General features: G+C 51.9%; 1 protein-coding gene across 1 annotated transcript in view; it reads right to left on the reverse strand.

The window, feature by feature from the left end:
* The window catches only part of LOC140429546 (uncharacterized), a 112,506-nt gene extending 101,859 nt beyond the window's left edge, over nucleotides 1-10,647 (reverse strand). Inside the window, exon 1 of the mRNA XM_072516691.1 lies at nucleotides 10,591-10,647. Coding sequence (XP_072372792.1) covers nucleotides 10,591-10,647 — 57 coding nt within the window. The remainder of the gene's footprint in view (nucleotides 1-10,590) is intronic.
* Nucleotides 10,648-12,854: the final 2,207 nt, after the last annotated feature.

The following is a 12,854-nucleotide window of genomic DNA, read 5'->3' on the forward strand; positions in this document are numbered from 1 at the left end:
CCGTTTCCGGAGACTTTCGCCCAAGATCTTGGTTGAGCGATGAATATTGGTCAGGGTGCTGGGGAGAGCTCCACTGCTCTTCATCAAATATTAGCCTGTGAAACTTTATATCCACCTGAGGGAGCAGACAAGGCCTCTGGATTAATGCCTCATTTGAAAGTAAGCACCTCTGTCCGCGCAGTGTTCCTGTAGTAAAGTGCTCTCTGTTGGAGCTGCTCTCTGCCGAGTGTTTAACTGAGGCTTTCATTTGCTCGCTCCAAATCACAGCCTCTTCTTACAACGGGTGTCCTGAAGCGTGGTACACAGGCGAGACCATGCAGACGTTGCGACAACGAATGAACGGACATCGCGCGACAATTGCCAGGCAGGAATGCTCCCTTCCAGTCGGGGAACACTTCAGCAGTCAAGGGCATTCAGCCTCTGATCTTCGGGTAAGCGTTCTCCAAGGCGGCCTTCAGGACGCGCGACAACGCAGAATCGCCGAGCAGAAACTTATAGCCAAGTTCCGCACACATGAGTGCGGTCTCAACCGGGACCTGGGATTCATGTTGTTGCTCTGTTTCTCTGGTTATAAATATGGTGGTCAATATGGTCGCCTTCCTTAATCCTAATTATGTTTACTTTAGAGTCGCCAGGTATCTCTCGATACCGCCACAAGTTTCAAACCCGAATACTGATCAAAGAGTCGGTACACCAGTTAGTTAGTTCAAAGTCAATACTATTTATTTACACACACAGTAAGATCTACTCATGCACAACAGTACTACAAACTAAACTAGCTCTAACGCTAACGCCTATACTTAACTTCGGGTGCCCTCTTAGTCAGAGGAACAATGGCCGTTGTTCGGATCTGAGGCTGTTGGGTTTGAAGATACACAGGAGAACAGCGAAGGTCGTCCGTCTGGTAGCGAGCGTCGACCTTGAACTTACTTGCTTCTGGTGATGCTGGTGGACGGGTCTCTCCGCTGTGAGAGCCAAGTCCAAGAGCCAACCCCCAGAGACTGAATCTCTCCTGGGGGTTCCTTCTTATACTTGGAGGGGCTTCGCGCGCTTTTAGGCGGGCCTTAAACTTGGTCCCAATTAATTGGGCCGCTTCTCGATCACTGATATCGATCTTGACCAATAAAGGAGTGGGTGCCCTGATGGCTGGGCGTGTCTCAGGTGGCCGTTGTCCTTGCTTTGTTTGTGTTTTTCGGTTGGGGAATTGGCGCCGGGAAGTCTGCAATAGTATCGGTGACCTGAGTGTCATTCCTTCGTTTCCCGGAGATGGGCCATCAATATGCTAATCGACCCATAGTTTCAATTCTGTCTGGGAGCTGTTCCCCAAATATCCATTCAGGCTCTGTGCCTGCTTGTTTTCTAGCATTGTCCAGAGTTCCCTATATTCTTTGCGAGCGTCCATCTTGTATTCTGGAAGTGGCCATTCCAGGTGGCTACACTGTCTCATTACATTCACCCCCCAACATCTGGCTTGGGATTGCGAAATCCTAACAACTGTCCTGGCTTGAGACAATTCACACCTCTTTAACCTGTGATTATCCCTCTCTCCAATTGCTCCATCTGGACCTGTAAAGACTTAATTACCTGCAAAGACTCACATTCAAAGTATCATCCTGCATCATTGACTTTGTCTATTCATGCTGTGTTTGTGGAACCCACCTCTTCACTCACCCGATGAAGGAGCAGCGCTCCGAAAGCTAGTGATTCCAAACAAACCTGTTGGACTTTAACCTGGTGTTGTAAGACTTCGTACTTTCCCCAGCCAGTGAACATGCCCCCCAGCCAGTGAAGTTGCCCCCCAGCCAGTGAAGTTGCCCCCCAGGCAGTGAAGTTGCCCCCCCAGCCAGTGATGTTGCCCCCCAGCCAGTGAAGTTGCCCCCCAGCCAGTGAAGTTGCCCCCCAGCCAGTGAAGTTGCCAGTGAAATATTTGGGAGTTTTAACTTTAGTAGGATACTGGACCAGACCCTAACTTTTGTTAGAAAACTGGACAAGACCCCAAACAATTTTTCAATTTTTAAAACTGAGTAAAGGGTACTTCGCCCCAGGAGCGATGGCTCTGACCAATAGATAGCTTTTATTGTTAAAACAAACTTTAATTTAAACCCAGAATTAACCAAATTAACATCAAAGAAATAGTTTTGCAATGATCAGTTAAACATCTCTTGAACACAAGGATATATTTAAACTTACTATCCACACCTGCCACTAACTCCAATTAAGCAACCCAAAACAGTTAAAATGCCATTCGTAAATAAAGCTAACATAACAGATTTACCTGTCTTCTGTGGAGATAATTTTAGAGAGATAGGCCTTTTAAGGGCAGATCCAGTACACTTCTGTCTTGTCAGACTCAAATCCTACGGCAGAACTTAACCTAACAGCCCTTTGGCAAAATTGCTGTTCAACTTAAAATCCTTTAAAAGATGTTGAAACGACAGACAGCCCAGGCTCCTCCCATAAATTATATAATCTGTATCCCACTAAGTTCGAAGACGTGCTTAGCTAGGACTAAACATCACGCCCTCATAAATTATCTACACTCCACAGAATACCCAGTGATCAGAGCAATATTTTATTAGCCCTTTATCTGTAACCAAGTAAGTGGTTGGAATGAATGATTACCTCAACTTTTACGACGCTTTAATTACAGCTTTGGTGGACACACTTCCTGCATGCACTTTAAATCAGGGTTCAGAATATAAAATATAATATATATCAATATCTACATTCATCACACCTTTGCGAGGACTGCCACATTCATGTTTTATTGTTCCATGAGCAGCACGATAGCACAATGGTTAGCACAATTGCTTCACAGCTCCAAGGTCCCAGGTCCGATTCTGGCTTGGGTCACTGTCTGTGCGGAGTCTGCACGTTCTCCCCGTGTCTGCGTGGGTTTCCTCCGGGTGCAGCGGTTTCCTCCCACAGTCCAAAGATGTGGAGATGCCGGCGTTGGACTGGGGTGAGCACAGTACGAAGTCTTACAACACCAGGTTAAAGTCCAACAGGTTTGTTTCGATGTCACTAGCTTTCGGAGCACAGCTCCTTCCTCAGGTGAATGAAGAGGTGTGTTCCAGAAACCTCTGGAACAGACCTCTTCATTCACCTGAGGAAGGAGCAGCGCTCCGAAAGCTAGTGACATCGAAACAAACCTGTTGGACTTTAACCTGGAGTCCAAAGATATGCAGGTTAGGTGGATTGGCCATGCTAAATTGCCTTTAGTGTCCATGGGATGGGGTGGAGGTGTGGGCTTGGGTAGGGTGCTCTTTGCAAGGGCTGCTGCAGATCGATGGGCCGAATGGCCTCCTTCTGCACTGTAAATTCTGTGATTCTATGAGAAGCTGAGAATAAACCACAAACATTGAGGATGATAATTGGTGAGCTTCCTTTCTTGATAGCTGTAAGATACATATTTATACTATGCAAGGTGCGAGAGCATAAACCTCATAAACCAGCATCTTACACCAATGTTTGCTTAGGTGGAACATAGAACTTAGGCTGGTTTGAGGCCTTCTCTGCAGAGAAGGCTTAATCTATAAACTGGAGGGAACCTTGCTTGTGTACATTGTGGTTGAATGTGATTAAGGACACCTTTGGAGGACACGAACTGGTAAATTGAGCTGACTAAATAAAGTTCACGAAAGAAGGTAAATTATTGTCTGCATATAAAAGACACCTGGCAGATCAATGTCACGGGTGGGATTCTCTAAAAATGGGGCTATGACCCCCACGCTGGCGGGGAAACCGGCGGCAACGACTCCGGCGTCAACGGCCCCGGAAAGTGAGGAATTCTCACCTTTGCAGGGGTCTAGGTTGCCGCCGGAGTCGTCACCACAGCTCCAGCCGGTGCGGAACGGCCGGCGTATTTCCGCGCATGCGCGGGGGGTTCCCTTCTCCGCGCCGTCCGCCGGGCAATATGGCAGAGCCCTACAGGGGCCCGGCGCGGAGTAAAGTAGGCCCCCACGGAACCAGCCCGCCCGCAGATCGGTAGGTCCCGATCGCGAGCCAGGCCACCATGGGGGAACCCCCCCCCCCAGGGTAGGATTCCCACCCCCCCGCCCCGCACCTCCAAGACGGCCCCCCCACACTTACCTTCCAGGTCCCGCCGTGTGTGAGGTGGGTAACCCACGCCGGCGGGACTGGGCCAAACCCGTCGGCCCATCGGGGCCCGGAGAATCGCCGGGGGAGCCACTGTCAACGGCCCCCGACCGGCGCGACGGGAATCCCGCGGGCGCCCGAAAAACGGCGCCGGAAAATGCAGAAGCCCGTTTCGGTGCAGCGGGGCGGAGAATCCCAGCCCATTTCTCTGCAGACTTAATTTTAAAGTCTAATAAAGAAGCAGCTACATTCGCCCTGACTGTCTTATGCAGCCATTCTTACTGTGATCAAGGTGCCAGCTGTGGCTCAGTGGGTAGCCTGTGACTCAAGAAGATTATGAGTTCAAATCCCACTGCAAACACTTGAACACAGAGTTACATCAGAATTAGGACTGGGTGCTTGAGTCTGCTCCGTCATTGGGAAAGATCATGGGCGGGACTCTCCGTTGCCGACATCGTAATCGGCGATCGGGCGGAGAATCGACTCCAACGCCCAAGTCGGGCCGGCGGCAGTTTGACGGCAGTCAGCCATTCTCCTACCCTCAGAAATGGCGCAATCGCGTTGCGTGCCGAGCGCCGTTTCAACGGCATAGGCGTGTCAACAGCCAGCCCTCCTGCGATGCTCCGCGCCCAATGGGCTGAGTTCCCGACTGCTGCCGGGACAAGTATGGTCTGTGTCCAGCGGCACCACGCTCAGCCGGGATCCGTGCCTCTTTCAATGGCCCCTGCGACCTTGCGCACCTGATTGGGGATGGGCAATAAATGCTGGCACAGCCTGCTACACCCACATCTCATGAACGAATGAGTCGAGGGAGTCCTTTTCATCACTGTTGCAATGTAGGAAAGGCGAGAGCCAAGTTGTACACAGCAAGTTCCCACAAACAGCGAGATAACAATGGTCAGACCGGCGATTTTAGCGGCGCACTGAGGAATGGAAATTGGGCCCACGGTGAGCAGGCACATCCACTTGAGACGGCAGGCGGAGTTTGGGTTTAGAGGGTGGTCTGAGGCATGACACCTCTGACAGTGCAGCGCTCCGTCAGTACCACAGCTGAGAGCAGGGGCCGCCTGGAATTTCGCACTCAAATATACGGACTGCGAACTGTGACTCAGGGGTGAACGCGTGACCGGCTGGGCCACGTCTGGTGGTTAGTACAAAGAAAAGCACAGCCCAGGAACAGGCCCTTCGGCCCTCCAAGCCTGCCGACCATGCTGCCCGTCTAAACTAAAATCTTCTACACTTCCTGGGTCATCCCTCTATTCCCATCCTATTCGTGTATTTGTCAAGATGCCCCTTAAATGTCACTATCGTCCCTGCTTCCACCACCTCCTCCGGCAGCGAGTTCCAGGCACCCACTACCCTCTGCGTAAAAAACTTGCCTCGTACATCTCCTCTAAACCTTGCCCCTCGCACCTTAAACCTAGTACGGTGGTCAGTGAGTTGGGTTCCAGCCGTTGCTGCTGTCTGCTGGCTTCAGGCTGAGGTTTGGGGGCGGGCGGGGAAGGGGGGGTTGGAGGTGTGTTCAGAGTGGGAGAATTGCACTGCACAGCTCGGACTCTCAATCTAACAATGCCTTCAGATTGGGAGAACACACTTTTATTGCCGCCTCCCTGAACACGGCAGCGTGGGCCAGTTCCGATTTGCCTGTCTGCTCCTCTCCCCGCTGACTGTGCGAAGTCCAGGACGTTGGTGACCTGCCAACACTCTTTGTGCGAATCACCATTCCGGTTGGGAATCCGCTGAAGGAGTTTGCCTGCCGTCGAGGTCGAGACGGTTTAATTCGGAAGGAGCTGCTGTTCCCGCCAAGCCCTCCAGGTGCCACTGTGGTTACACATTTGAAAACCAGGCCTCACTGAGTAACCGGGACAATTGCCAAGAAAGGCTCTTTGGTGGAATTGCCCACAATCTCCGAGCACTTTGAGGTCATGCTCAAATATTTGTGGATCTTTGCTAATTCAATAACGAGGGAGTGTTGCTATGACGATCGGACTATTTTCTGCAGTGAATGAAGGACCTTCCATTTACACGGCAGAGTGTCCGCAAGGAAACCCAGACATTCCAGGCAAATTCATTCCTATTTGAAGTGTAACACAGGAAAAGTGGGAGCCAATTCTCCCCCAGCGAACGCCAACAAACAAGAACGAGATAAATGACCAGACAATAAAAAAATAACTTGTACTTTTATTGAGCCTGTAACAACTTGACACGCCAATTAAACACTTGATTGAATTGCAGTTCCCAGGTGCAGGGAGGGTGTAAGGTCGCAGTTAGTTAGTGTCCCTCCCTGTGGGCCAGAGGTTCTGGGTGCGAGTCCCACCTCAAGACTTGACGGTCACAGAAGGCGTGATCGAAATGTGGCCAATGAGGTCGTTCATCGGCCTGTAAACCCTTCCAATGCGCCTGGCAGCGGGCGGCAAGACAGGGGGAATTTCCTGGTCAGCCACACTGCGGAGGCCACACCGGCAAAACCGCCGCCGCACTTCGTGGGCTGACCCAGTGGAAGTCCATGGTTGCCGGCGCCAGATGGCACAGGGGCTGTTTAGCACAGGGATAAATCGCTGGCTTATAAAGCAGACCAAGGCAGGCCAGCAGCACGGTTCGATTCCCGTACCAGCCTCCCCGAACAGGCGCCGGAATGTGGCGACGAGGGGCTTTTCACAGTAACTTCATTTGAAGCCCGCTTGTGACAATAAGCCATTTTCATTTCATTCATTTTCATTTCATTTTCATTTTCATTTCATTTCAGATGGTGGAGGAGTCCCAAGCCGGGAATCGAACCTGGGACCCTGAAGCTCTGAAGCAACAGTGCTAACCACTGTGCTTATTACCCATCCCTCATTGCCCCTGACTCCCCAAAGTCTGTCCACCATCTACAAGGCACAAGTCAGGAGTGTGATGGAATACTCTCCACTTGCCTGGATGAGCGCAGCTCCAACAACACTCAAGAAGCTCGACACCATCCAGGACAAAGCAGCCCCGCTTGATTGCTCCCCCCTTCCACAAACATTCACTTCCTCCTCAGTGGCAGCCGTGTGTACCATCGACCTGATGCACTGCAGGAACTCACCAAGGCTCCTGAGACAGCACCTTCCAAACCCACGACCACCATCATCGAGAAGGACAAGAGCAGCAGACACATTGGAACACCCCCATCTCAAGTTCTCCTCCAAGTTACTCACATCCCTGACTTGGAAATATATCGCCGTTCCTTCACTGTCGCTGGATCCAAATCCTGGGACTCCCTCCCTAACAGCACTGTGGGTGTACCTACACCACAGGGACTGCAGCGGTTCACAAAGGCAGCTCACCCACCACCTTCTCGAGGGCTGTTAGGGCTGGGCAATAAATGCTGGGCCTAACCAGCAACACCCACATCCCGTAAATTAATTTTTAAAAGATTTAGCTGAATTCCTTCAATCGAGAGCTGGACCTGTTTCTGTTGGGACAGAGATCACCGCCTTCAAAAAGGTAGATGTTACAAGGATGTATCAGGGCTAGAATCGTCCTGGATTGGTTTTGAACTCCTAAGGGTGTCAGGGAGGAATATCCCAGATATATTCCCTCCAAATTGAGTCAATGGTATTTTCCCATCTGATTTTCCCCACTCCTCGGGAATCACAGGTGTCAGACAGATTGGGGAGAGTAAATGTGGTGCATCGCAATTGTTTAGAACAGGGTGGATGGACGGAATGGCCTCTAACTGTCCAGCACTGTTGGTTTGTTCGATTTTTCAGGAAGTGCTGACTGTGAAACCCATAGGAGCCCTACAGTGCAGAAGGAGGCCATTCGGCCCATCATTTCTGCACTGGCCCGCCGAAAAAGCACTCTACATAGGCCCACTTCCTCTCCCTGCAACCCTGCAACCGCACCTCACCTGGACGTCCTTCGACTGTTGGAGAAACCGGGGCACCCGGAGGAAACCCACGCAGACACGGGGAGAAACCGGGGCACCCGGATTAAACCCACGCAGACACGGGGAGAAACCGGGGCACCCGGATTAAACCCACGCAGACACAGGGAGAAACCGGGGCACCCGGATTAAACCCACGCACACGGGAAGAAACCGGAGCACCCGGATTAAACCCACGCAGACACGGGGAGAAACCGGGGCACCCGGATTAAACCCACGCAGACACGGGGAGAAACCGGGGCAGCCGGATTAAACCCACGCAGACACGGGGAGAAACCGGGGCACCCGGATTAAACCCACGCAGACACGGGGAGAAACCGGGGCAGCCGGATTAAACCCACTCAGACACGGGGAGAAACCGGGGCACCCGGATTAAACCCACTCAGACACGGAGAGAATGTGCAGACCCCGCGCAGGCCGTGACCCGAGGCCGGAATCGAACCCGGGCCCCTGGCGCTGTGATACAGCAGTGCTAACCACTGTGCTACCGTGCCTCCCTTGACATCCTGAGACTGGTTAAATGCAACAATCTCACTTTCCAAATTCCAATTTGGACTGATTAATTGCCAGTTCAGCAATTTAGAAAGCAGAACCTTCAGTATCCCTCAAGCCTCCAATCCAAATAACCTTCACATCTTTCTCAATTCTTCCTCAAAACAAGATGTTGGAGAACTATTCCCATAACATCCAGGTTTTTGAAATATAAATCTGTGGAATGGTGTCGAACAGGGAACGATTGCTGAAGTACTGAGATGTGACAAGCCTTACATCAATAGCCCCGGGCAGGCCAGTTCCTGTTCCTCGCTGCCTGTCTGTGATACTGGGACTGCATCCAGACGCACAGATGTGAAACAATGTTTTCTCTGTTTCACTTCCTGTTATTGACTGATGAAACGGTGACTGAAATAGCACTCGGGCCTCTGTCTGCAATCAATGAATGAAACATTCGCCTCGCATACCAAGAAACACATGGTTGCCCGGATAAGGTTCAGGAGCCAGAGATATCGCAACAGAGATACCCACACAGTCACATTCATCAAACGGTTATCCATGAGGTTGGACATTTGTGTAGCAGCCTTCCACTACCTCAGGACATCACTGCGGCACTTCGCAGCCAAGTAAATACTTTCGGGGTCTCGTCACTTTCGCAATGTAGGCGGCGTCGCACTCAATTTACACAAAGCAAGCTTCCAGAGACCGGCAATGTGCTAACAACCGGAGAATGTTTTATTGTGACCTTCATTGAGGGTTGAATGTTGGCCAAGGACACCAGGGAGACTCTCCGAGCCGTCATCGTGATTTGTTACGTCCATCCGAGCGGCCTCTGTTTAAAATTTCATCTGAGGGGCAACGTTGGCCTGGATCTGCTGCTCAGGACCCTGGAGTGGACCCAAACCCACAACCTTCTGTGTCAGCCAGTGCAAGTCATGTCTGACAAAGCACAACTCTATCTTTTTCTGCAATGTTGATTGAGGGATAAATATTGGCCAGGGCACTGGGGATATCTGCCGGGTTCTTCCTCAAAATAACGCCATGACATCTTTACATCTATCTGAGCAGGGAGAAGGAGTCTTGGTTTAATGTTTCATCCAAAAGACGGCACCTCTGTCAGTGCAGCAGGCCCTCAGTTCTGCGCTGAAGTGTAACTTTGATTTTGGTGCGTGACCTGAACCCGGACCCTGTGGGTGTGATCCAACGGCCACAATGCGCCAGAAAAGCAGCTCGCCGCATATATCTCCCGCAGGCCAAGAACAAAGAACAATACAGCACAGAAACAGGCCCTTCGGCCCTCCAAGCTTGTACCGGTCATGATACCAACCTTGGCCAAAACCCTCGGCACTTCCTTGTGCCGTATCCCTCTATACCCACCCTATCCATGTGTTTGTCAAGATGCCTTTTGAACGCTGTTAATTTATCTGTTTCCACAACCTCCCCTTTGCCTCAGAGATCTCGGACGAGCGCCATTCAAATGGGGACCAGACGGAACAACACTCTCGGAGGTCTCCCAGGGGATCGGAGACCCCCAGCTGCATGCCCTTTGGGTAGGGTGGTGCCCTGGTACTGCTGGTGCCACCTGGGCACCCTGGCACTGCCACCTGGATGCCAGCTGGCAGTGCCACGACCAGGTTGGTCCTGCCACAGCGCCAAGCTGGCTTTTTTTGTGTGCAAGCGTTTGGGCTAGGGATGCCCGGTGTTGGAGTGCGGGAGGTAGGGGATCGTTTCAGGGGCCTCTGAGATCGGGACGCCATTGCGAAATGGGGCTATGTGCGGCCCCGGCTTTGCCTTCCCTGATCGCAATGCGGGTCGTGTTGAATAGCCATGTGTTTTTGGGAACACGAGGCTAAACGTGCTCGCGAGGGGACGTTATTCCCTTTGGGAGAATCGCACGCTATGATTCAAAAACAAGAGTGCTACCAACTGGGTCACGGCTGATACGAGGGAACAGCTTGCATCCCACAGTGCCTTTCCTCAGCCGAGAATCCCCCAAGGGTGGTTGACAGGGCCCTCAACCCTGCCCGGCCCTTTTCCTGCGTTTCCGCCCTCACCCCTTCCACTCCCTCGTAGAACATGATAGGACTCACTTTGCTCCCACTTTCCACCCCGCCAGTCTCCACATCGGAAGGACCCTCCTCCGCCATTTTTGCCACCTCCAGTGTGATGCCACCACCGAAGGCTTCCGCATTGGGCTGTAAAGCACCTTGGTATGGCCTGAGGTCAGGAGGGGCCCTGTGGGGATGCAACCTGCTCCGTGTATCAGAACAAAGAACAAACAATACAGCGCAGGAATAGGCCCTCCGGTCGCCCAAGCCTGTGCCGGTCATGGTACCACACTTGGCCAAAACCCTTCTTGTGCCGTATCCCTCCATACCCATCCTATCCGTGTGTTTGTCAAGATGCCTTTTGAACACCGTTAATGTCTCTGCTTCCACAGCCTCCCCTGGCAACGCGTTCCAGGCACTCACCACTCTGCATAAAAAATCTGCTTCACACATCTCCTCTAAACCTTGCCCCACGGACCTTAAACCTATGCCCCCTGGCGTCTGACCCCACCACTCTGGGAAAGAGTGCCTGCCCATCTACTCTATCTATGCCGCTCATAATCTTGTAGACCTCTATCAGGCCGCCCCTCAACCTCCGTCGTTCTAATGAAAACAGTCCGAGTCTATTCAGCCTCTGTGCATAGCTAAAACACCCTCCAGACCAGGCAACATCCTGGGAAACCTCCTCTGCACCCTCTCCAAAGCCTCCACATCCATCTGGTAGTTTGGCGACCAGAATTGTGCGCAATATTCCAAGTGCGGCCTTACTAAGGCTCTATACAACTGGAGCATGACTTGCCAGTTTTTATACTCGATTCCCCTCAATCAACATTACAGGGGAAAAAAATGTCATCTGGTCACCATCACATTAGAGTTTGGTGTGCAGCGATTGGCTGCCCCATTTCCTCCGTCACAACAGTGCGTACACGTTAATAAACAAGTCATTGATTGTGAAGAGGCGGGGGGGAAGTGCTGGATAAAAGGTGAGACTTTTGTATTCTCTCTGCTTTCACAAATCTTTGTTCCATCTCTTGTGAGGTTTGCAATGATTCTCAGCCAATCAGCTCCCAACTCTTTCGATTCACCTCACTGTCCCTCCTCTGTCATTATCGCTGTTCCCCAGTCTCCTGTCAATTGACGTGAATCACTGAGACTTGCAGAAACTCAATGCACCTCTCATCACTAATTTAATTTGTTTTCCGGATGGTTTCGGGAGCTAATGTAAACCATTAACATACGTAAGAACTAGGAGCAGGAGTAGGCCATCTGGCCCCTCGAGCCTGCTCCACCATTCAATGAGATCATGGCTGATCTTTTGTGGACTCAGCTCCACTTTCCGGCCCGAACACCATAACCCTTAATCCCTTTATTCTTCAAAAAACTATCTATCTTTATCTTAAAAACATTTAATGAAGGAGCCTCTACTGCTTCACTGGGCAAGGAATTCCATAGATTCACAACCCTTTGGGTGAAGAAGTTCCTCCTAAACTCAGTCCTAAATCTACTTCCCCTTATTTTGAGACTATGCCCCCTAGTTCTGCTTTCACCCACCAGTGGCAACAACCTGCCCGCATCTATCCTATCTATTCCCTTCATAATTTTATGTGTTTCTATAAGATTCCCCCGCATCCTTCTAAATTCCGAGTACAGTCCCAGTCTACTCAACCTCTCCTCATAATCCAACCCCTTCAGCTCTGGGATTAACCTAGTGAATCTCCTCTGCACACCCTCCAGTGCCAGTACGTCCTTTTCTCAGGTAAGGAGACCAAAACTGAACACAATACCACAGGGGCGGGATTCTCCAAAATGGAGGCAGAGTGTTCGCGCCGTCGTGAACGCCGTCGAGGTTCACAACGGCGCGAAACGGTCCCTATCCCGACCAATTCAGGGCCCGATAATGGGCTAGGAGCGGCGCCGCGTCATTTACACGTGCCAGGCGCATACATGCGCGGCCGGCGCCGCATAAATGGCGTCACCCGCGCATGCGTGGTTGCCGCCCTCTCCGAGTCCGCCCCGCAAGATGTCAGACGGATCTTGCGGGGCTGCGGAAGAAAGGAGGTCCTCCTTCAGAGAGACCGGCCCGACAATCGGTGGGCACCGATCGCGGGCCAGACCCCATTTGAGGCCCCCCCGGTGCAGGATCCCCCCTCCCCCCCCCCCACAGGCCGCCCTGCCAGCGTTCCCGCGCTGTTCCCACCGGCAGCGACCAGGTGTAGATGGCGCCGGGGGGAACCCGTCGTTTTGGGCTGGCCGCTCGGCCAATCCGGGCCTTAGAATAGCAGGGGTGCCGGAGAGTCGCCATTTTG

Source organism: Scyliorhinus torazame, chromosome 1 (genome assembly GCF_047496885.1).
Source record: "Scyliorhinus torazame isolate Kashiwa2021f chromosome 1, sScyTor2.1, whole genome shotgun sequence".
Taxonomy (NCBI): Eukaryota; Metazoa; Chordata; class Chondrichthyes; order Carcharhiniformes; family Scyliorhinidae; genus Scyliorhinus; species Scyliorhinus torazame.